Genomic DNA, 26,371 nt, shown 5'->3' with positions numbered 1-26,371 from the left:
ATGGGCATTATTAGAGGACTACGTAAATTTAAGACATTCCAATATACAAATCCTGCAAAACAAACACATTTATCAATAATTTCTAGGCATCTATTAAACAGATTCTTAAGAAACAAACATGACTTTTTAAAGATCTGAGCATCTACACTACAATTTCAACTATCTATAATTTGGATATCTAAAGATTTCGGTAATCTACTTTTCCAAAAAAAAAAAAAAAGGGGCATTATTGTTCTTTGGAAAAAATATCTTTTTGGTCCCTAAGTTTGAGGTCTAATTTCTATTCGGTCCTTAGATCTCATAATGTTACATATTTAGTCATTAAGTTTTAAGTTTGGTTTCAATTTAGTCCCTATATTTTAAAATGTTGCAATTTTATCCTTGACATTTGAGTTTTGTTTTAATTTGATCCCTAAATTTAAATATTTATATTTTTAACCTCAAATTTTCACTAAATACTCATTTTTCGTCTTCAATGTTAACCTATGTTAATAAATTTAAAATAATTAAATGAATTATAATTAAGTTTCATTATTTTTCATCATTCTTAAAATTAGATTTAAAATTTTACTTCATAGTTATTTTGAATTAATTAATAGATATTGACATCAAAATTTAAAAATCAGTATTTAACAAAAAATGAGGTTAAATATATATATATAAAATTTGAAACTTAGGGACCAAGTTCAAATAAAACTCAAATGTATTAAAATAGTAACATTTGAAAACTTAGGGGACTAAATTGAAACTAAATTCAAAATTTAAAAGAACAAATGTGTAACATTTTGAAACTTAATGACCAAATAAAAATTTGATCTCAAATCTAGGGACCAAAAATGTATTTTTCCTCTTTTTTTTAAGGTAAACAAAAACCTAATATGCAATAATTATCGACCAATGCAACATATGTTTCTTTTGATTCAACATTAATTACAAGCGCTCTTATCTTATCCATTAAACTATACATCAACAACTAATATAACATATGCTTTAGGTTAATGAATCAAAATCATCACCAAATTCAAGAAGTATAAGATAATAAGTTATATGAAGTAATGACAGTTTAATTGTTGTATGGTGGTCACGTGCAAGATTGCAAATTTTTTCAGTGGGAAAGACTCTGAAATCTCAAAGGAAGCAGGAGAAAGTGATTATAAAATAATAATAAAAATAGTTAAATGAATTAAATAAATAATGTCAAAAAGAGGGGAAAAAAAATAATGAGCGTGAATGGGTTATTGATTTAAAATGATAAATGTCACGTGACAGCCTCTCGTCTTCAATTCCAGGAGCTAATCCATACAGCTAATGCTCCCGAATCTCTATGATTTAAGATAATCATGCACTAATTAAAACATTAATTTATTGCAATGTTACATGACCAATGACATAACAGCTCATAACTATCTGGCCTCAACTCAAAAACTACATCTTCGCATCTTAACTCTTAATTATCTCCTCCTTTTTTTTTATTCTTCTCTCTCCTTGGAATTCTTAAGCTTTCTATTCAATTTTTTTCTTTTTGAGTAGCTCTCTAAGGCTCTAACTACTTCAATTTGTATCTCAAAATAATAATAATAATAATTTGGTAATGAAATGATCAATGAGATGATGAGACTGTTCCTCTCTTCTAATGACAGTTTAATTGGCCAAAAGTATAATTAAGTTTGATAATTGAAATTTATGTTTACCATTTTGAGATTATGTGTACTATTTGATATCTTCAGATGACAAAAGTGTTGGTATCACTTTAAACACAATTTATATGCCTACATAAAGGTTCACACACATATATATCGTTTGAAAAACTTTTAACGTTGGATGAAAGCGAAAGATACTTTTTGATAAGTTATTTTCGGTAAAAAATTCAAAAAAATATTTAAATTAATAAATAGATATTTTATTATTTTGATACAGGTTACACATGTTAATTATTTATATTATATAAGTTAGTGACATTTTATTGAGTATTTACTTTTATTCTATGAATTTTTCTACGGTATAATGAATATTTCGATTCATCTCTCATATGGATGTTTTGTTTATAGTGTATATGTAATCTAATAAGTTCACGTTTTAAGTAGATAAAAAAATATCATAAATAAGCAATTCAATATGAATTTTAATACATGTTTGGGAGTGATTTAAAATTTGTTAAAATAATTTTTTTTTCTGTACATTAAAAATCACTCCAAAACACACCCTTTAATGAGTCAAAATCAATTCAATGTTTAATTTGAGACATGTAAATTAAACTATGTATATTTTATTCATTCATTTATTTATTTGAAGTTCTAAACCATGTATAGTACAATTGAGAAGAGTAGGAAATAATCTTGTCTTAAACTTAGAACAATGAATACTCTAATTTAACTACATTTTATAAGCTAAGAAACTTTGGTCGTATTAAATTTAGAGATGAACATTTGGTAGGTTTCGCTTTTCACTTTGGGCATCAAATTTTAGAACGGCTGGCATGTAAATTTCATAATTGAAGAGGAGACAAGCAGCCGACTACATAATAGATTTACCAATCTGAACAAATTGAAGTGGGAATTTTACTACTATACCCTTTTTAAAGCTGAAAAATGGTCAAATTAAATAATAATTATCATCAACGATTATTAAATTGCATGTATTGCAGGAGTCACATCTAAATCATTATACCTTTCCACTTAAAAAAATAATATGTCATACACTATGGCATATAAGCAACAAACATCCCATATACATTTAAATAAAGTTGATGAACCGGGATAATTAGCCTCAAATCCTTAAAAAAAAAAAAAAAAAAAAAAACACAAAAAAAAAAAAAAAAAAAAAGAAATTGACGTAATATTGAACTGAAAATGTAGTAAAAGTGAGTTTTGATAATTAAAAAGAAAGACAAAAGGGAAAGAAGAGATTGGGGAATGATCCTTTTTGAAAAAGGGTAGCCCACTGTAAAAATGAATAAATAATGGGGGAATTTCATAAAATGTCGAGCCACTTATGATTATTAAAGGAGGAAGATGGTGGGGCCCCGGTGGGTTTAGTTGGGCAGTGTAATGTAATAACTCAACTGTTTGGGGGTTTGAAGAAAAAGCACGTGCCTCCAACCTTTCAAATTCAACAGCCATTTCCATTTCCATTTCCACTTACCACATTGTTTCTTTTAACCAAAAACAATAGTCCTTTTCAAACTTCTTCTTTCCTTTTTACCCTTTTTACCCTCATTTCTTCCTTCCTCTTCACATCCAAATCTTTTTTAGATCATATAATATCTTTGAGCCAAAAATTCAGAATTTGTAATGTTTAGATATTGAAAAGGAGAGTGATAAAGAATATAATACTATAGTACATGTCAAGTTGGAAAATCTTAACACATGAAATAACATGTTAATGCCTTTTAACTATTGGTTTGTGTTCTTCATAGTATTGTTAAATTAACCTTCAATCATTTTAGATTATACAGATTAGAGATGTACATGAGTTGGATTTGGTTGATTGAGGGTGTTTTTTTAGACCAATCCAAAATTTTAGGTTGGTTGGATTGACAACCCAAAAGACCCAAATATAGTCTCCAACCCAACCCTTTAAATTTGGTTGGGGTTGGGGTTGAATTGTCGGGTTATAACTTATCATTTTCTTTTTAATTAAAAATATGTAAATTTATCTACAATACATGCCTAATAACTACAATTTCATAAAATTCAAATGTCAAATATCAAATGATATTTATTACAAATTAAAAAAAATAACAGTTTTAAAAGAAAAATACTAAAAGTTCACAAGCTAATCAATACAAAATAATAAAACTTTAAACAAAGATACGAATTAGGACGGATCAACCCAAATTTTTATTTAGCCAACCCATAACCCAACCCAATCCAACAAAAATTAAAAGAAAAAAAAAAAATTTAACCCAACCCAATTTAAGGACAAAACTAATCAAATCCAATCCATAATCCGAGTTGTTCGGATTGTCGGATTATTTGAACGTCCTAATAATAATGATTTAATAACTCGTATGTATGTCTTAGACATGAGAAATATTAATTTGGTCAACTATGCTGAATAAGCATAATTGGTTAAATAATACTTTTGGTTGTTCTGCGTAAGTAACAATTTAGTATATTACTTTAGTTTGTAACAATTATTCATATTTTAAATTTGTAGCAATTTAGTCTATACCATGAATATTTTCATCAAGATTAAGTGTCATTCTTTTAATGTAACGACTTATTATCTTTGTAGTTTATTGTTTGGTCGCTAATCCGTTATCATTTGACATATATAAGAAATTCCAATAAATTTGAACAATAATTTTCCTAGCTATGGTAAGGTCCAAATCATTACAACTTTTAAAGTACGAAGATACGATAGTTAGAAATTATTGCATATTTAAATTCAGATACTAAATTGCTATAGATTGAAAGTACAAATACTAAATCCTTTGGAGACAAAATATTACATTAAAAAAAGTTCATAAATTAAAAAAACCAGAGACAGTTTTGTTAATATTACAAATCTTAAAGACAATCTAATTAGTTAGATTCACGAAAGTTAGGAATAAAAAGTAGTGATATATTGACACTTTTTTAACAATAATTTTTAACAGAAACTCTAAAAATAAAAATTTGGAGTAAATTTTAGTATATTGTTAGGCATTGGTGTGATAAAGAAGTAGAATAGAAGGGCATGTTATGTAATATTTATATTTGTACTAAATCACTCTCTACATTGTCCACATCATTATCTAATCCTGTTTACACTAAAATTAAATATGTGATATATGATATATGATGGGTGCCTGCTTGGGGGATCTTACACGTGGCGCCTGTTCCTTTGTTCCTAATATGGCCCATTTTTCTCGTTGCTTTCTCCACGTTTCTCTGTTACCGTCACTGTACCACCTTTTTCTTTTTCATTTATTTCTCATAATACTCTCTTACTGTTGCTCTTTCTGTTACGGTTACCGTCAAATGTGGTGTGTTTGCTCTTTCATGTACATGTACCACTTCGTTGACTTTTTTCTCTCTCTTTTAATTCCAATTTAATTTTATCTCTACAATCTAAAATTATCTAAACTTTTGCTGTTTATCTAATTTGATTCTTCTAGCTTGAAATATCTAACATGTTCGGTACGAATTTATAACCATAAACGTGAAATAATACAGTCATGTTTATCAATTTGTAATAAAATTTGATATAATATATAATTAGTTTATTTTTTTCGTATTTAGCTAAAATTAAGAATTTTGTCTAATTTACTATTATCATTGTGATTACATCTATCTCTAAGAGATAAATTATTATCAATAAATATGTCAAAATTCATAGTTCTTTCCCCGAAATGGTAACGATAATCAAAGTGCTCTCATAATTCCATGGACTTCCTTTGGGATCTTTTTTTCTAAGTACTGCATACCACACTACGCTATACTCATTAATAATGATTTCAAATTTTTAGAAAAATAAAATCTCTAAAATGTGAATGAAGTTACGAAACATTAATATAGTTTTCAAAATGAATATAAACTCAACTAACATAGTCTTTATCATCAGTCTCGAAATTAGAAGTCCGATCTCCCATCTTACATGTTGTAAAGAAAAAGAAAATTAATATGGTTATTTTGAAAATGGAAAACATTAAAAAAAGGTATATGAAAATTACAACAAAAGGAGGCACGTTGTGTTATAATATGATATATTATAAGGTACATCGTTCATTATTCTGATGATTCTAAACTAAAGCCCATAATCGTGGGCCCAATCCATACGCAGCCCGAAAATGTCCTGCTGTCATGGGCCTTGTCGTTGGTTCAGCTGGGTTATCGATTCACGTCTAATTTTGGAGGGAGGGGAAGAGAATCTTTCACTATTTTATCCTAGCTTTTAATTACTAATAATTTCAATCATCCATTTAATGTACGTTTTATAAATTTAGAAAAAAATCATTTATAAAAGAGCTATTTTCAAATATAGGAAAATGAATCAAAATATTTATAAATATAACAAAATTTCATTGTCTATCTACGATAAACTCGATAGACTGTGATAAATTATTAATATCTACCTATATCATGATTGACGTCTATTATAGATAAAATTTAATATTTTATTATTATTTGTAAATATCTTAATAGTTTTATCATTTAATATATATATATATATTTTATAAAATATACTTTTCTATAAATAATATGTTAGCTTCTTCCATAAAAAAAAGGTGGGTTCTTAGAAAATGATCACTTGTGTGATTTTGACTATGTTTAGACACTTTTATATGCTTTCCTCCCGTGATTTGGTTGGAAGTCTTTCTTCAACTGAGCTAATGCCCGTTTTGATTGATTAGATAAAAAAAAAAAAAAAATCATTTTATTTAAACTCTTTTAATAAAAATGGTTTAAAATACACTTTCAAAATGTTTTAAAAATTATTTTAGGTAATCGTCAAACACTTCAATTATTTCTAAAATGACTTATTTTCAAAATTAAACATTCGAAAATTAAACTAAACACACCTTAAATCTCTCTATTTTATAACATTAATATTTATATTAATCAATCTTTTAAAGTTTAATCTCATTTTAATCTTTGAATTTTGAAGTTTATTTAATTTTAATACATATAACCTTCAAAATAGTTATTTTAGTAGAGTCACAAGTTTGTTATATTTTAGTTATTGTTTTAAATGGAATATATGTATCTTAGTCCATAAACATTTTGAAAACAAATCATTTTAATTATTGCAATACCTTAAATTCACTATGTATAATAATGTTCATCTCCTAACATCAAACCATATAATTAATATTACTAAAAAAACCACATCACAAATCTGCTTAAATTTGTTTATTATTATTGAAAATTGAAGAAAAAACTAAATTATGGTTGTCCGAGTGTGAACAAATTTATATATTAGATATAATTCCTTTTGTATCCAAAATGGAAACACAAATTGAACCTAAAACTGAGCAATGAAATGGAAAATCTTTATTATATTATATATTAATAAACATTGGAAAAGCGGTTGGAGAAATATCAATCTCGATCAAATTATCCTCCTCCGGCTCCAACTGAAAAAATTCCGATGGCGGCTTCTTCTTCTTGTTATCCAAATCAATTTCAATGAGTTCATCTCGGTCTTCATCCTCCTCATCCCACATAAAACATACGTTCTCCATCTCATCCACCGACGAGCTATCGGAGTCCGTTTCCGGATAGTAGAGCGACAGCGATGGGTACCACTGGATTGATCGGGTGCGTCGAGGCTCTGGATCGTCCTTATTATCTTGGGCTTCTTCTTCTTCTTCTTCTTCTTCATAGTCTTCGTAAATAACCTCCAAGGGCGCCCTCACGTTCCACTGTACGAAAGATTTCTCGAAGGAAGCGGAGGCGGAGGAGGAAATGGGAGCAGGACTAGAGGCTTGTGATTCTTGTTGAGGAGATAAATTGGATTGAAGTTGAGAGATTTGGCATTGAGTGGCGCCGAGGCGGAGGAGGGAGAGGAAGAGGAGTCCGGCGAGGAGGACGGGGGGGGAGAGGAGGGAAGTCCAGAGAAAGGCGGGGAAGTAGAGGAGAATGAGAGCGGAGAAAGAGAGAAGAGTAGAAAACAGAGGATGGGAGGTGGTAGAAGAAGACATGATCTAATTGGTTTAGAGGAAAATTGGAGAGAATAAAGGTTTGATTTTAAGAAAGGAAAAGCAATGCAGGGAATGTGAATGGGAATGTGGTCCGCCATTTTTCCCTTCTAAACTTCTTCTCTTAACGCTCCCCAATTATTTTCTTTTAAATTTGTATCTAGACACATATTGTGTTAATATTATATTATTTGTGTCAAATTATATTCCTTTTTGGTGTATTTTGTTAAGATTTAATGACTATTTTTAGGTCCCATACATAGAGATATTCACGGGTGGCGTTGGGACGGGAAGTCCTCTCCGTCCCCATCCCATCCCGGAAAAATTTTCCTGTCATCATTTTTTTTCTTAAACATTTTTTTCATTTCAATTAAATATATATTTTTAACAATTCATTAAGCATATCCAATACAACTTTTATTAAATAAAATATTATCAATTTTGGTAATAAAAACAATAATACACATTCAATTTAAAAATATATAATTAAAATACTAAATTTTTATAATTTTTATAAATTAAAATTCAACAATTAGAACATTTTATCTTAAATATTACAACATCTAAGGAAATAAAGTAATAAAGTTTTAAACTTAAATAATTAAAACCTTCATAATTATCTTAACAAATTCTACAATATATATATATATATAATTTATATACAAAAGTCGGGGTGGGGCAAGGACAGGGGCGGGGTCGTGTTCAAGGAATATATTTCCTTTCTCTGGCCCCGAATTGCAAACGGAAAAAAAAATCCCCTCTCCTCCCCTATTCCTATGTATTCAGGGATTTTTCGCTTCATTCGAGGCCCGCAACCCCGACCCTATGGGTTTTTTAGATATCTCTACCCATACATGTATATTTACCTTTGTACTTTTCCATTATGAGCACGAGATATAAAAAAATACAATAAAACTTTACATGGTATCAAAACCAAAATTAGGGTTTGACATCGTGATTTGTATGCCGTCCGAGACTTCCCATCAGTGGCGATAGGTCTGCTCACCAAGGACGCCATCAGGTATGTTCCCATCAGCAGCACATCCGTTCTATCAGCAGCTTCTCGTCAAGTCACACGTTCGTTTTGTCAATCAACAAATTCGTTCGTGCACGTCTCCGTTCCGTCAATCAGCATGTGCATCTCCATTCACCAATTCTGCAGATCCGTCTGCTCGTGTGTGTCTCCATTCCATCAGCCAACAAAGTCACGGGTCTCTGTTCGTGCATCTTCTGTTCATGCGTCTTCAGATCTGGTCGCCCGTGCACGTCTCCTTGTGCCGCTCATTCGTCAATGGCCATCTTTAGATTTGGTCGTCTGATCTTTCATCCGTGGCTACCGTCTTCAGATTCGATAGATTCAATTGCTCTATTAGCATTCGTGTGTCGATGGTCATCTTTGGGTCAATGCATCGATGCATCGATGCTCAGTTCTTCGTTGATGGTCGTTCCATGTTCATCTTCTTATGGTTCAATCTGTGTTTTTCTTCAGATTTTAGGCTCTGATTCGTGGTTTTAACTTGAGTTAATCATTTATTTGCCTCCATCTGTTAGTCAGCCTGTGACCACACTGCCTTCTGTTCAGAGTATCCATCAATGGAAAAAACTAATGTATTTTGTCCTATCAGCACCATGCTCGATGTCTCTAATTACATTACCTGGGCATATCAAATGAAGAGTTTTTTGATTGGTCGTAAACTATGACGCATTGTCACAGGAGACATTGCCCAACCTGTCAAAGAAGTTACTGAAGAAGATAGTAAATTTGTTGAAAGACTAGAGGATTGGGATAGTAAAAATCACCAGATAATCATCTGGTTGGGCAACACTTCCATCCCTGCTATACATACTCAGTTTGATGCATTCAATACTGCTAAAGAAGATTGGGACTTTCTATCTATACAGTTTCAAACTATTGGGCTCGCACACTACTATCAGTTACACACTACCCTGGTTAGCAACAATCAGGATGCTGGACAATCTGTGAATGAGTATCTTACTATTCTCCGGCCCATTTGGACTCAATTAGAACAGGCTAAGATCAGTCCGGATCATTTGTGTCTCATGAAGGTTCTCATGGGACTTCGTCCAGAATATGAATATGTTCATGCTGCTTTATTACATCGCAATTCTTTGCCATATCTTAATGTTGCAATCCAGTAAATTTTCTTTGAAGAAAAAAGACTTGAACTATTCTCTTCTCTGTTGCCTGATGTTGCTCTCGCTACTACTCATTGACTCTTTCCAACTGAGTCATTTTTCTGTAAAAATTGTAAACTGCATGGTTATAAGTTTGCTAATTGCCCTACCATTGAGTGTAGGTATTGACACAAGCATGGACCTATTTTGGACAACTGTCCTACTCAACCCCTTTGTCCCCCAAGATACACTACTCAATCCAAAAGTTCTTCTAAAACTAGTTATTTATCTGTTGTTGCTGCTGCCACCTCATTCGATACAATGTCATCCATTCCTCCGAGTCTCGAGATGAAAGACCTTCAAGATTTACTCAAATAGGTGATCTATTCCACTTATCCTCCTTTGACTGTCACATTAGGTATATCTTGGCTCTTTGATTCAACATGTTGCAATCATATGACCTCGAATATGTCATTGTTGTCTTCTTCCACCCTTGTCAAATCCTTCCCCCAGTTCATTCTACGGATGGTAACCTCTTAATTATTTCTCATATTGGCACTGTTAATACACCGACCATAAACCTTTTTTATACTTATCATGTCCCCAACCTAACCTTTAACCTTGCCTCTGTTGGTCAACTCTGTGACTTTGGACTGAGAGTTTCCTTCTCTTCACAGGGTTGCCGGCTTTAGGATCCACGGAGGTCAGATAGTTGGTACGGGTCGCAAGGTTGGAAGATTATTTTAGCTCATGTTTTTTCAGCCATCTATTATTCAATCTATCACTGCTGCAATCACTAATACCAATATATATTAGTGGCATATTCGTCTTGGTCATGCATCTTCCAAAAAACTTTGTAATTTAATTTCTATTGGTACTTTGAATAATGTTTCTCAATTTAGTTTTTTTTACTGTTTACATTGCAAACTTTTAAAGTAGCATGCTTTATCTTTTTCTACTTCAGAGTCATTGTGTGATACATCGTTTGGTTTGATCCGTTTTGATATTTGAGGACCTGCCTGTGGTTCTTTGCCAGATTCTGCATCTTCCACGCTACCCATCTCAGAGCTCGTTCAGTCTTCACTTACCGTTGCATTCCCAGATATACCATCTGCTCTTGATGCAGAACTGAACCCTGCACTCGTTCGCCAATCCTCTCGGGTAAGAGAAACTTCTCCCATTTTCGAGACTATTACTGTTTTTTCACTGTCATATCTTTAGTTGAACCTTCATCTTATCATAAGGCATGTATTGACCCTCTCTGGCAACAATCAATGGATGAGGAACTTCAGACTTTGGAAAAGACTTATACTTAGGATTATGTTGAGTTACTTCCTGGAAAGAAACCTATCGGGTGCGAGTGGATCTATAAAATCAAAACCCGATCAGATGGGTCATTTGAGCGTTATAAGGCTTGTTTGGTGGCCAAAGGGTATTCTCGGGAGTGGTATCGATTATGAGTAAACTTTTTCTCTAGACATCTGTTCGAAGTCTTTTGGCGGTAGAAGCTGCTAAAAAATGGACTCTTCTTCAGATGGATGTTAAGAATCTTTTTCTCAACGACACACTGTCTGAGGAAGTATATATGAAGCCACCACATGGTACCTCTCCTCCACTTCAGATAGTCTGCCTTCTTCGCCATGCACTATATGGGCTAAAACAAGCTCTTCGTGCTTGGTTTGCAATCTTCAGTTCTACTGTCACTTAACTTGGGTTTACCTCTAGCACTCATGACTTAGCTCTCTTTACTTACAAGACTCCTCGTGGCATCGTTCTTCTTCTTTTGTATGTGGATGAAATTATTATTACTAGTGATGAGCCACAAGCCATATCAGATCAACAACGCTACCTGGATGAAAGACCTGAGACCACTCAGTTATTTTATTGGTCTTCAGGTCTCATCTTGTCGTAATGGTTACTACTTATCCCAAGCTAAATATGCATATGATCTTTTGGCTCGCTTGGGTATCACTGATTCTGTCACTTCACTGACACCGTTAGATTCAAATGTCCATCTGACACCTTTTGATGGTTTTCCCCTCGAGGATGCAACCCTCTATTTGCAATTGGTTGACAACCTTATCTACCTAACAGTGACGCGTCGAGACATTGCCTATGCGGTCCATGTTGTCAGTCAATTTATGTCAGCTTCTCGCACTATTCATTTCACTACTGTGCTTCGTATTCCGTATTATGTAAAAGACACACTAGGGCATGGTCTTCAGTTCTCCTCTAAGTCCTCATTCATTCTCTCAGGATATACTGATGCTAATTGGACTGACGATCCTACCAATAAACGCTCCACCACAGATTACTGTTTTTATTTGGTTGATTCCTTTATCTTCTAGCGTAGTAAAAAATAAACTGTTGTTTCTCGTTCCAGCACAGAATCTGAATATTGTGCGCTTGCTGATGCTACTTCAGAGGTGTTATGGCTTCGCTGGCTCCTCGCAGACATGGGGGCACCCCTAGACTCTGCCACTATTCTCAATTGTGACAGCCGTAATACTATTCATATTACTTCTAATGATGCTTTTCATGAACAGACAAAGCACATTGTGAATGATTGTCATTTTATCCGCCACCATATTCAAAGTTCCACTCCGCGCCTTCAAACCATCTCTATGTATGTTTGCTATATATCGGGGTGGAAGATGGAATCGGGGCGATTGGCTGCGCTAGCCAACATTTTTACCAAGGCACTCTCTACTATGCGCTTTAGCCAGTTACATGGCAAACTCAAGTTGGTTCTTACTCTATCACCACCTTGAGTATGAGGGGATGTTAATATTATATTATTTGTGTACATTTATATTCATTTTTGGTGTATTTGGTTAGGATTTAGTGACTCTTTTGAGGTCCATACATGTATATTTACCTTTGTACTTTTTCATTATGAGCATGAGATATACAAAAATACAGTAAAACTTTACATGCTATAATCTACTTCTAATCCAATGTGTCAAGGAAAAATACTTTTTTGTCCTACGTTGTGGATCTAATTTCTATTTAATCACCAGCTTTTTAAATGTTACCTATTTAGTCTTTACGTATTGAGTTTTGTTTCAATTTAGTCCCTAAGTTTCAAAATGTTATAATTTTACTTTTGAGATTTGAGTTTTATTTCAATATGGTCTCTAAGTTTCAAAATTTTACTTTTTTAACCTCAATTTTCATTAAATATTCACCTTCAAACATTGATGTCAATTTCTATTTATTTATTAAAAATAATTATGAGTGAATTTTAAATCTAATTTTAAAAGTGATAAAAAATAGTGAAACTTAATTAATTATAATTCTTTTAATGATTTTTAATTTGTTAACACAAATTGATATTAAAGATGAAAAATGAGTATTTAGTGAATAATCAAGGTTAAAAGTGTAAATCTTGAAACATATGGACCAAATTAAAGCAGAACTCAAATGTTAAAGGGTAAAATTGTAACATTTTGAAATCTATGGACTAAATTGAAATCAAACTCAAGACGGACTAAATGTGTAACATTTTGAAATATAGGATAACATTTTGAAATCTAGGATAAATAAAAACTAGATCCAAAACTTAGGGACCAAAAAAGTATTTAAAAAAAAATTAAACAGACTAGACTATATAGTGATTTTAATGTTAAGATCATATTCAACCTAATATTATATATTTTTAGTCTTTAAAATTTGATATTTTATTTAGTTTAAATAATATTTTGATCCCTAAACTTTAAAAAACGTCTATTTTAGTCCCTAAACTTTTAAAAAATGTTTATTTTGATCCATATTGTTAATATTTTGTTAACTTTTGAGGTTGAAATCTATTTAAGGTTGAATCTATTTAAGGATGAAATTGCATGTACCATGGGTTGAGCAAGATGAAGGTGAGTAAAATATTAATGACCAATGCATCCAAATAGTGAACGACCAAAATTTTAAACTCAAAATGACTTTTGAAATCTCCTATAAAAGTCGTTAATATATAAATCATCATACATAATATTTTTAAAAAATTATACTAAAAAAGTTTATTTTTGGTTAAATGAAAGGAAAGAAAAAGGATTCTAACTTAGATTCTTTAACAAATTTATCGTAAATTGCTCGTAGGTATGATAATGAGAAGTTTGTAACGAGAAGTAGTCGAATGTATCGGATCGAAATAATTTGTTACAAATAATAATAATAATGAAAAGGTCGGTGCACTATAATATTTGGAAGATTTTAAAAATGAAAATGAAAATAAAAATAATATTTGAAAGCAGTCCAACTAAATTATTTGACAATTCAACTAAATTGTTACAACTTACGATTGAAATATTATTTTATTTAATTCTAATATTGCCATTTACCTTTTTTCCCATGCTAAACTCTCATTAACTTTAATTTTGAACAAAAAGAAAATAATACATTTAATTTCATGTCCATACAAACTATATATATATATGCATTATTTATTTTTAATAGAAGGAAAGATTTAAATACAAACCTTTTAATCACTAAACAATATTATTTGTTAGTTATGCTCCCGTCATTTTCTTAAATGTACATTATTTTTAAATTTCATTAAAATTGAAGGATAGAAAAATAACAACACATTTTAATTATATTTTCAGGTATATATTAGTTCAGAATGAAGATTAAAAATTCTAATTTTTTTCTTCTGACTTTTGATTAAATTATGCTCAGCCTTTTGCGATTATTACCCTGTTAAACAAATTTCTAGCGTCAGTGAAAATGTATGAACTAGTATATATATAATATATATATATATGTATATATATATATTTAAATGATAAAGATAAATTTGAATTTTATAAGTTTTAAGGGATGAAATAGATACATAATAGAAGTGAAGATTCAATATTCAATTTTTGAGCAAACATTCGAATGAAATGAACTATATTTAGATTAACTTACATCGAAAAAATATCAATCAACTCATAAAAAGTCACATTTATATTTCCTAAACCAAACAACTTCATTTTGATCCACATAAACAAGCCATTAAAAAAATATCAAAGCTGTTCAAATTCTCACCTCATATTTACTCAATAACAATTATTAAAAAAAAAAAACCATACACACATTTAGTCCACAAGAAACTATTCTAACTACATATTCATTTTTGACCATTCTCAACTTCCCATTATTAAGACATTAACAAAACTATAGAAGTCAATAATAAGGCAATTGATGACAATGAATTAAAGATGTTATTTTTGTACTTGAGCAAGCTTAATGATCTATATAAAGAAGCTTAAAGAAAGTGCCAATAATTGATTTATTTATTTATTTATTTTTTTAAATATCAGTTTTGAATAGAAGAGATCTCAGGTCCCATAAGGATTTGGGTGGTAGCCCTGTAATTTAGGTGAAGAATTGACTAGAAAATGGACAAAACCCATGAGTGATAAAAGTGTCCTTTATTTTACCTTTATTTTTTTTTCCTTTTTCATGAACATTATCAATACATCAATCTTTCCACAGAATTATTTCTTCTTCTTTCTTTCTTTTTATCTTTCATGTTTGTTGCAAAAAAGGACCTTTAATTTGTTTGCTTTCATCCACAGCTACCACTACCCTTTTGGGTTTCTCTCTCTCTCATTTCTATGATCTGGTTTGTGAACCACTTTTATACCTATTTTGGCTGTTGTGTGTAAAAGGGATTTCAAAAGATACTATACTTAATGTATATATCCATAAAAATAAAAGATACTCAATATTTTCTAGCCAAATTGGGGTGTGATGGTATTAATTGTTTTTAGTTCAATCTAAACCGTTGCTTTTTAATTCAAATTCAAATTCAATTCATTTGTTCTCCTTTTCCATGTTTGGTTATGGCCTCACCTCATGGGATGGGTGGAAGCTTTATGGTGCAAAAAAAAGTTATGGGTCAAACACACTTTTCAATCAGAAAACTTATAAAGATAATTCCTTTAATAAAAAAGAAAATGCAATGTTTTATTTTGCCCTTTCATAATCCTATGTGTCCATGTTTGGTCCTGTTTTTTGGGTAATGAAAATGATGCTTCACAAAAGTACCAAAACTTTACTTTTAAGAAAACGATGGAATAAATGATTATATATGATTGACTGTGATGATTACCTTCAATAACAAGGAGTTATGTATATAATTTAAATGGTAATTATGGACATCCTTTTTTAAGGCTCTAATAATTCTAAATAATAATATGACCAAAAATTTTACTGTTGGAGACTGAATACTTTTAATATTGTTTGATGGCAGACAAGAGATCTAGTCCATCGACTCTGTGTTGAGTTGACGACAGTGAGGCCGTGGGATGACCTGCCGGTAAGCCTTCGAAACATAGCTGCTTTTTTATAGGATGTTCTTCACATGGTTTTGGGACCCTTTCATTTCACTACTTTCCTCCCATTGGTTAATAGTATGCGTTGGCGTGGCTATCTCACTTACATTGATATGGTATCCAACCCAATGCATTTTGATGATTAAGCACATAAACAATTACTTACCTCTCAAGGTTGATGGTATCCAACTATTTACAAGACCCATCCCCTTACTTTCGTTTGATAAAGGTGCAGTATCGTGGTGTAGTTGTGACGCTCGAAGTTGCAAAATGTCAATGTTGACTTGACTCTATCTTTTTTCTTGGGATGGAATAGGACGTGCTCAATTTGACTCGAGTCCAAAAGGTTTGACTTTCTGCAAAGATGCAAGGCCCCTTTGAACTTGGGCCTTACCTCATGCCACCCTTAAGAATATGATATGTATTCACACACTTAAGAATATGATTCATTTGATTGTGTATTTAGTTAGTTTGTATAGATTTAAAATTTTAGGTTTAGTTAATATTATTATTGCATTATTTGTAAGAGTTCAAATGATTTATAATCCTAGGTCTGTTCTAAGATAGGATAAACTAAATTATATATCTAGACTTTTTTATCTCCGTTCAATCCAGACATAGGTATAACTTTATGGTTAAGATACTTCTAGGCTCTAATTTCTATTCTATTTGATATTTATGATGTTATACTTCCATTTGAAAAAAAAAAAAATATGATAAACGTTTTTTATTATAAAAGATTATATAGATCTAACTTACAAGCCAAACATCTCATACATTAATCTACCAATAACCTTTCTTTTCTTTTGTTTTCTAATTTACAATTCTTTCCATTAGAATTAATAAAATACAGGCATAACCCGAGACAGAATTTTATATTAGCTAGAAAGTCATTTAAAAAATGGCTTTTTAAATACTAAAAATACTCCTTTGAATTAAAAATATATTTTTTAAAACACTTAAATGTCATATTCAATCAACGTTAAAATCAACCCGTAAAAAGAAAATTAAAATTTATGTATGGATATAATTGAATGTCATTTACTATTAATCCAATGTGTATCAAATGAGATGATTGTCTGAAGATAAGTTTGTACACGAGTATCGATGGAGAGATTCTCATATTTGCGGCTAGAATCTCATGTAAGCTACAAGCCTACAACTAGAAGCATATAATATTGATCTTAATTTGATTATATAATTCTTTTATACAATCCGATAATAATCTCGTGCTAAAGTGTGGCTCAAAGTTAGATAAGAATGAAAATTTGAAAAAATAAAATAAAATAATAGTATCCTAGAAATGAGTGACAGCTCCCACTGGACCTTAATTATTCAGTATTGAAAATAATATAGATAGGAATCACCAAACAATTATAAGCCCCCGTAGTTAATTGAATGATGCCGTAAACAAAGTGGCTTTTCAAATGGAGAACCATCGAAAAAGTGGCAGAAGTTTAGCTTTAAAAGGGGGTAATCATTGGCATCAGTTGATCAAAACTTATACAGTATAAAATATTCAATTAACAACATTGAAACTGATGATCAGTCCCATTTTCATCATTATCATTATACCAACTCATCACTCTTTCTACAGTAACTAACACACGAATACACAAAAGGCTTGGGTTGATCCGTTCAACGCTTTCTTGTGTTTGTCCATCTATAAATCAATGCTCACGCAACTAGTTGTCTAAGCTTGGCATTTAGCTAGTTGATTAGGCATTCATTAAGGCAAATGAAGACTGTTTCCCAAAGTTAAACATTTGTAAAAATTTCTGAAAACCACAACTCATTAACATTTTGGTTAACCTCCTTTACAGATCGAAGTACAAATTCCTTCATTTGTAAGATTATCTGAAGTTTTTGGAGATTTCATAATCTTTTTGGCATAAGAAACGGCTGTCGAAGTCGATGCTTTCTGATGATTTCTATTCTGTTTCCAAATTCTGCTTTTTCCTCTCCACTTAATTTCTCATACGTTACAAAAATCATTCCATTGAACACCACACCAAAAAGGGAAAGAAAAGAAGAAACCCCAAAATCACAATCATCAATTATGGAAAAAATAAATAAGTAATACATATGAAGGGCAGAACATTAGAACACGAATTTGCGAGGAAAATTATGGTTCGTTTTTATTAGACAGAGAATGAATGAGAACAATGAATGAGAACATTAGAGCAATCTACTGTTCAAATTTATCAGAGAATTTGAAAGGGACTAAACCAAAATGCTACCCTTCTCAACGAATTTACCTATCAATCTGTCTCTGTAATACCTGTACAAAAAAAGAGATGAATTTGAAACCCCCCCCCCATCTTCATCTTCAATGAAAGATTTGAAGAATTGGTCAGTGAGAATGTTCTGACATGTACAGTCTTCTCCTTCTCCTTCTTCTTCTTCTTCTTCTTCTTCAACCAACATCTGAGATTTCAGATTCCCAACTACGTCTTTCTTCCTACTACCATAATCGTGTTTCTTACAACAGTATAAATACAGATTGTATTTACAGAGCACTCGGGGTTGTTAAAATTCACACCTCTCTCTCAATGGGCAATTTTTTCTTTGGCCATTGATTTTCTTCTTCGACAAATAAGGCTACGGATATCTCAGCCAGCTTCTTTCTGTTTAATGGAGTTCTGATTCGTCTTGTGTGAGGAGCATATGGGGCTTCAATCTCGTCGTAATCGCTGGAATCGTCTAATTCAATGGCGGTGCGAAATGTACGGACCTTTGAGGGAGTGTTGTAAGCGAAATGCCATTCTTTTGCAACCAAAGTCTGTAAATGCAATTGAAACCCTAAATCAATTAGAATCGTTTAATCAAACGAAAGGAAACAAATAATGATTTGAGTGATAATTACCGCTTCGCTGATTGTTTTTGAAACTCGGACTAGCTGTTTCAAATCGTCATGTTCCACACCACAGAGAACCTTAATCTAATGGAGAGAAGAAAGGGGGAAAATCAATTCGGTAACAATGATAAAAAAAAAGGGACTAAATACAAAAATGAAAGATGCAATTATCGAAGCGATTTCAATCTCTATGAAGTACTAACCAGAATCTCCTGTGGCAGAGCCTCGAGCAGAGACCTATCGGAGTCCACCGCCGTACTAACAACGCTGCAGCGCCTCTTTGACTGCGCCTTCGGCGTCAAGTCGATGGATGAATCTTCCTCATTGTAAGAAATCACGACGCGTTTCCTTCCTAAACCACGGGTGTATCTCACCACTCCGAAATCAAGCCCTTTATCGGTAGCTGAGACGACGGTTTTCGATTTCAAACAACCACTCTTCTTTCCCAACGCCATCGTCAATTCTCAATACTCAATTAAATTAAACTTATTTCGTTTATCTGTATCAACGTGCGGAAAATAACAATAATCAATCATTTAGAACAGAAGAAAATCATAAAAAGAAAGAATAGAATCCATAAACTAAGAGATTGGAAGAGCTTCAAAAACCCTAACAAAAATCTGATGGAAGCAAAGCAGATTTTGCATAAGAACAGTTTCCAAAAGCAGATTGAAAGTGTCGAAAAAGGAAGAAATGTAAATATGAATCCGGAGCGAAACGAACCTGATTACGGAGATTCGAATATTTCTGTGTATCTCTCTGTTTCTGTTTCGATTTTTCAAAGAAAGGTTTTGCTCTTGATATGGAAACTCAGCAAACTACGGAGTTGCTTTAAAATTGTCGATATTCTGTCTTATATAATGGTGGAAAAAGATGGGATTTCTCGCTTTTCAAAAATTAGTAAACAGTAAAAATTTAAAAAAAAAAAAAAAAAACTATATATTATTTTTTCAAAAAAACCCCCACGCGCTTTAGAGAATCCGCTGGAATTTTCGAGGAAAAATCTGCGTTTTTATCGTTGGCGTCATTTACTCTCATTTGGCGGTTAAAAAGTAAGTGGAGGAACGAGGAAAGGAAGGAAAAAACTAGCCGTTGGAGTAGTGGGACACGTGTTGGCTGCTAATGGGATGGAATTAACCTGGATGCTTCAGAGTGATGACGTGGAGATATGGTCGGCCCAAGTCGGCGATGCCGGTTCCTTCTCGAACACGTATTTCTTTATTTTAATTTTTTTAATCTTTTTGTACATGGGAAGTTTTAAAGATGTTAGGCCAACCAACCAAGATGAGAGACGTGTCCATTAAGCTAAGTTTAAGCTGCCACTGACTTAACACGTGTACATAGTTTTGTGATTCGTCGTCGTGTTTAGTAAAGTGTATGCTTAGAGGGAAGTAGAGGATCAAAACTCGGGCGGTGAGGGTTTCTTTTGACTGTATTTGATATATTCTAATAAGGCGGGCGGCACGGCAAGGGTTGACGGCTGTTTCTGTTTTCATATATATTTTAAATATTAAGGGCGAGAGTGACTGAGTCAACAACGCGTAGGACCGATTTCATCATTCAGTTTTTTTTTTTTAAAAAAAGAAATTAACGCCTTGGACTCTAAATGAATGGTCAAAAACATTCACATTCCACCTAAATAATGAATTTTCTTAAATCTTTTCTAATCTTAAATTAAAATGAAAATATATTAGGTTTAATCTCTTTTTTTTTTAATTTGTGTAACAAATTTATAAATTTCATATTAGACTGTTTCTAAAAATAGGATAGTTTTTTTTTAAATGGTAAAATTATTAAAAATATTTTTAAATATAAGAAATGTCATTGTGTATATATGATAGATAATGATGTTTTGTTATATTCGTAAATTTTTAATTCATTTTGCTATATTTTAAAACTTTGATAAAAATTTAAAATTTCATTGGTTAAATTTATAATTTAATTAGGCAAATATCTTCTTCATATATTATTCAATGGTAGAAAAAGTGACTTACTACTTTTTTAGATGTTGAAAATTGAAAGTTGGATGTGGATAAACTAACAAGCTACAAAATGACAATTCACACTACAGCTGGTGAAAAATGTTTTCATAAAAATGATACAATTTTGCATTTAAATTTATAAAATATTTCAATTAAAAATTAAAGAACTCATTAAAGGTAAATTCAATTTTATACAAGATTTTTTTTATAAAAAATAAAGACAAAGTCAAGAATAAATGTCCCGTTTTATTTAATGTAACTTATATCATGTACTTCATCATTCTTGCATAATTAAGTATATAAATGGAAAAGTTTGTTTATTTATTTATGTATTTTTGTAGAGAATATAAACTTTATGATGTACAACACATAACAATTGCAAAAGTAGTAGTTCCAAAAAAGAAAAATTGTAAAAAGTAATAGTCATATATTATATACATATATATGAAAATGATGAATCATTCCACCTAATCCATCCACCTAGTGGAGTTGGTTGGCTCAAATCATTGGATCATATTCCAGCTAAATTCCACACATAATTACATGTATATCTATTTAATGTCCGCTGTCCTAAGATTGTAACACAATGATTTCATAGTAATTAAAATTAAATTTTAGATATTTATTAATCACCATTTTATTAGGATTATTAAATTTTAAATTTTTATTATTCACTATTTTATATAGGCAATATTGGACCTAAGATAAAATTGTCTTAGGACGAAGGTCTAATCCAATGCACAAAGCACTAGGGGTGCAAGGAAAAATCCAAAAAATCGAAAAACCTGCTTAAGGCGACCCAAACAACTGGTTGGGTTGAGTTGGGTTGAAGTAGGTCAGTTTGGTGGAATCGGGTCAAAAATATTAAAAACCGAAAAAAAAAAAAGGATGATTTTGGGTTAGGCGAAAAAATGGGTTGTAAAACCAAACTGGTCAATAGAATATATATAATAAGTTTTATTATGATTCAAATGGTTTCTTGGATAAATTGATAAGAGGGAGCTCCTGGAAGCACTTGGTCGCAAGTTTAAAGGTGCTGTTGTGGTGTCTCTCTCCACAACTCTGTGTGCGTACATGGCATTCAGCCAATCAAGAGCTGAACCGACCAAACCGTCGATCTAAATGGTTCGACAACTGAGCCAAACCAAACGGTTTACACCCCTACAAAGCACAATGAAAAAAACCAAAAGATAAGGTAGAAAGGAGTCAAACCTGTTCCAAGAACCTCAGCTTTGCGAGCCTAACAGTTTGGCCCACGGTCGATTCCTCTTGTGCCGCATGATCCAAAGAAACCCCAGTTCAAAATGTCTCAGCCTCGACTTCTAGCCGTACGGCCTGCGATCGGTTCCTTCCGTGTTGGATGGTACAATAAACTCTAATATTAATTTCTCTTGGATAAATAAATTGGAAAACATAATTTGGATTGGATCATACCAATCTATAAATAAGCCTTGGTGAAAAGCAAGTAAATTCGAAGAATATGTAAACAAATAGTGTCAATCGATTTTTTAGTGCAAAATAAATACACTTGAAATAACATATATAATATATTAATTTTAAAACTTCCAGATTTGATTTTGAACGATAAATAAGTTAAATATATACACTTTGTTTTCCTTATATTTAGAAAATGTAATCTTTTTATTTATTTATTTTTTTTTGTTTGAACGTCAATAGTACCCTATATGACTTTAAATTTTATATAATATAATAATGATGTTGCTTATCAGTTAAGTGTGATTATGAAATACCTTAATTTTAATTTATTATTAAAAAAGTAGGTCAACTATCGACCTACAACATTGAAAATTATCCATTGTCCAAAAAACATTTCAATTCTCCAATTGTATGATTCATAATGACTTAGTTGACTCAAAATAACCTTGGTAGAAATTAGACCTAAAACAATGAGTAATATTATAGGTGATCTCAAATCAAAACTATAAAATGATATTTGAAGAATTTTGGAGGCTCGGGCTAAAATTACACTCCAAAACCCAATTGAATTTGGAAAGGGAAATGGAGAGAGGCTCATACTCCACGCTTTACCTCGACTTAGCCACATGAAACATGGAACAACAAGCCCAATCCATGCGCTAACCCATTTATGAGTTGACTCAGTAATCCAACTTAAATATTATAGGTGATACGATCTCTATAAATACATCATTATATAACTCAGAGCAATAAGTGAATTCTATTTCTCAAATCATAAAACTTCCAAAACTTTTCTTCTTTAGCTTAGACATGTGTGTGCAACAAGCATATGCATATTTCTCTTTCGTTTACAAGGTACATTCAACCCTTCAAATAAATTTATTGATGTTGTAAAGATCGAGTATTTTTCTATTTGATTTTTTACGTTCACAACTATAATGGTTCTCATTCTCGTAAAAAATAAAATTTTAGATCTCTACTCTTGCGGCAATAAAGAATTTTTTTAATTAAAAATTTCTAATGCATAAAAAAAGAAAATGGCGTGTTCCAAAAGATTAAGGATGAAACTAATAAAGAAAAAAAAAAATACAAATATCGAAGATAATTATCTTCCACCCTAATAAATATGATCATTTAAATAAGTAATAATTTAAATGAAGTTAGTTGTCTATGCTTATATTGTTTTATTAGCTTGACAAACTTCATTTTGTATTAAAAAAAAAATTATTTACTCTGAACAATTTATCATATGGATCTTTGGTTGGACACTTGAGGGGAAATTTAAGAATCCTACCGTTATAAAATCTATTATATTCTTAAAAGAACACACACAACTATACAATAGCTTTTTCTTTTTTAAGGATTTTTTAGGAAATATCCTTTGGTTAATATCAGCTTTGTAGAGTTTATTTTTAAGGTTGTTTACAAATATAGAAAAATAAATTAAAATATTTATAAAATATAGTAAAATTTTATAACTATCAATGATAGACGTTGATAGATTCTATCAGTGTCTATAGTGAAATTGATAGACACTGATAGAAGTCTATTAGTGTCTATGTATTTATTGATGTCTATCATTGATAGTTCTAAAATTTTGCTATATCTTATAAAAATTTTCAACAATTTTACCATTTGAAATAATTTCCCTTATTTTCATCGTTATAAGAAAGTAATTTATATTAACTTATATTCGTTTACTAAATGAAATAATTAAAGATCCATATAATTAGGGAATAAACCCAATCAATCAATCAATTAGTTGCTAATAAATAAGATCATGCTGTTAAGTGGCATAAATTTGTATCATCAACCTCAAGATCTAAAATTTGATTGCCTTTTATCTATACTACGTTAAATGGGGGCATATGGGAGAATCTTTACCTTCCCATATTGCCGTTCAATTTTAAAAAAATTTCCATTCTACCCTCCCATCTCTTACTTTAGTTACTCCCCTCCCATATTTTACGTTAGTTACTACTTATTACACCATTTCATATCTTAGGCTAGTTACTACTTATCACTCCCCACCTTTTCATGTGATTGTTACAGTTGTGTATAAATCAATCATTCCTCATATTGCCACCTCATCATTTTTTCTGGAAGTTTGATATATACACTACAAAAAAAAAAAGCTTTTAGTGACGAGTAAAACGCGTTGCTAAAAGCAAAAAATGACGCTAAAAGTATTAGCATCGTATAGAGGCGCATCATATGCTCACTGCATGCCGCTAAAACATGACTTTTACTAATGCTAATGCATTACTAAAAGTGTACTTTTAGCAACACATGTTTTGTTGCTATTTGTATTATATAGTGACGTTGAAAATTCGTCTCTAAAAGTTATGTTTTAGCAACATATAAAATTGTTGCTAAATGTAGATCAATGGTCATTGCAAGTATCTTTTGCAACATATGTAAGCATCAATAAAAGTATTTCATTAATTAAAAAAATAATATTCAATTTAATATATAAATCTGTTTTCACTAGTACAAAACTGAGCTATAATATCAATAAAAAACCAACAATATAAGTGTACTGACCGACATCAAAGAAAGTTGACTAACCAATATTTATATGGATATAATAAAAGTAATAAAATATTTATATATACAACTTTCAACAAACATAACAATTAACTCTTTCACTTCAACAAAAGTAATATAGTTATTTGTCCTTCCACAATCTATAGTCAACTTGCAAAGATCAACAAAATTGGTAACTATAATAAGTACAAGACTCTAAAGTCTTAAAAAATTACTTGTTGACCCTAAATAATTGTCTTTTTGAGCTTAAGTACTTCAAGAAGTCCCATCGTCAGTTTCACCACACCTAGCTTTTTTCTAATGAAGTCGTCGACATCACCACACCCAACTTGAACTCAAATATCGTCTTCCTACTTCCGTCCTGGATTTTTTCAAACTAAGACGAAAGACTAATACATTTCAAATTCATTTGGTAAAATGTATAAACATAAACACAAAGACACACTTAAACGATTCAACATAAACTCAACAAGTTAATGATTGTCCTAAACTTCTCTTCCAATATAGTTTAGAGAACTTAGTCCAATAACCTTCATTAAACTATAGTAATTTTCAAGGGAAAACTTCTTAGCTTAACCATAAACTTACAAATTAATTCAAACACCGATCTAGCTAGTCTTGATGAAGGAACTCTAAAATTAGAGAACTAGTGAGCGGAAGCGGATCGTTCCAAACTCCATTGTTAAAGAATATAAACATTTACAATCAAACAAAAATGGTTATGCATTAAGGGCTAAATTACAGCATGCTTCATAAATTAAACACTATGGATTGAGAAGATAATACCTTTGAAGAACTCTTTCTTCACACATCCCTCGATTGATCACCAACGTGTCTAATAGCATGAATGCAACGAGCCTCTGAAAGATCCTCGATCACCAACGAGTACAACTCGATCTTCGATCCTCGAACAGAATTTGACACAACCACAAAATTACCTTGGTATTCTCGTTGTGAGAATCCAAGAGTTGTGGGCTCTGTATGAATTTGGATAGAGAGATGGAGGAATGGAAAGAGTAAACGATCGAGTATTGGACAGAACGATCGTGTAGAAGATATCACTCTATCGCATAGACTCGATCCTCGATCGTGTAGTAAAACCACTGTCGTATAGTGAACTCGATATCTATCGTTTACTCTCTCAACAAGTAATCTGATCACTTGTTGCGTTAAACGTGTAATGAATAATGAAAACTATTTTTCATCTTTATCCCTCAATTGCCATAAACCGTCAAAAAGAAAAAACCACCCACTAAGGTAGTTATTGGAGAAAAATAAAATTAATTATCTAATAATTTATAATTTATAAATAAATATAATAACTAACTTATCATATTATATTTATAACCTATAGTTTTAATATTACATCATATGCAACATATAAACCATAGTTCTTTTTCTCTTTTATGGCATTTAATATATTATCATATTTATATCAATTCCTCCAATCAAATAATGTATCAAATACATCGAA

General features: G+C 31.2%; 3 protein-coding genes across 3 annotated transcripts; 1 reads left to right on the top strand and 2 right to left on the bottom strand.

Moving 5' to 3' along the window:
- Positions 1-6,942: 6,942 nt before the first annotated feature.
- LOC120074292 lies at positions 6,943-7,729 on the bottom strand. The gene has a single exon (XM_039027376.1). It carries the CDS (start codon positions 7,625-7,627, stop codon positions 6,986-6,988), a length of 642 nt encoding a protein of 213 aa, XP_038883304.1. The 5' UTR covers positions 7,628-7,729; the 3' UTR covers positions 6,943-6,985.
- Positions 7,730-11,574: 3,845 nt separating this feature from the next.
- On the top strand, positions 11,575-12,108 carry LOC120073437 (uncharacterized mitochondrial protein AtMg00810-like). Its single transcript, XM_039026287.1, has one exon. It carries the CDS (start codon positions 11,575-11,577, stop codon positions 12,106-12,108), a length of 534 nt encoding a protein of 177 aa, XP_038882215.1.
- A 6,078-nt stretch (positions 12,109-18,186) lies between these two features.
- Positions 18,187-19,811, bottom strand: LOC120072645 (F-box protein SKIP27). The gene is made up of 4 exons (XM_039025065.1): positions 19,655-19,811; positions 19,135-19,430; positions 18,941-19,015; positions 18,187-18,856 (listed from the first exon to the last, which is right to left on the bottom strand). Exons 2-4 carry the CDS (start codon positions 19,384-19,386, stop codon positions 18,611-18,613), a joined length of 573 nt encoding a protein of 190 aa, XP_038880993.1. The 5' UTR covers positions 19,387-19,430; positions 19,655-19,811; the 3' UTR covers positions 18,187-18,610.
- Between the last annotated feature and the right edge of the window lie 6,560 nt (positions 19,812-26,371).

The sequence above is a fragment of the Benincasa hispida genome, chromosome 3, assembly GCF_009727055.1.
Source record: "Benincasa hispida cultivar B227 chromosome 3, ASM972705v1, whole genome shotgun sequence".
Lineage (NCBI taxonomy): Eukaryota > Viridiplantae > Streptophyta > Magnoliopsida > Cucurbitales > Cucurbitaceae > Benincasa > Benincasa hispida.
The sequence above is the reverse complement of the archived record's forward strand: the minus strand, read 5'-3'. Positions and strand labels throughout refer to the sequence as shown.

Excerpts from the sequence above, each read along its gene's own strand:
- LOC120074292 (XM_039027376.1), bottom strand. The coding sequence starts at position 7,627 with ATGTCTTCTTCTACCACCTCCCATCCTCTGTTTTCTACTCTTCTCTCT.
- LOC120073437 (XM_039026287.1), top strand. The coding sequence starts at position 11,575 with ATGAGCCACAAGCCATATCAGATCAACAACGCTACCTGGATGAAAGAC.
- LOC120072645 (XM_039025065.1), bottom strand. The coding sequence starts at position 19,386 with ATGGCGTTGGGAAAGAAGAGTGGTTGTTTGAAATCGAAAACCGTCGTC. Across the intron at positions 19,016-19,134 it reads CTCTGCCACAGGAGATTCTG|ATTAAGGTTCTCTGTGGTGT; the intron begins GTTAGTACTTCA and ends TCTCTCCATTAG. Across the intron at positions 18,857-18,940 it reads CAAAAACAATCAGCGAAGCG|ACTTTGGTTGCAAAAGAATG; the intron begins GTAATTATCACT and ends TTGCATTTACAG.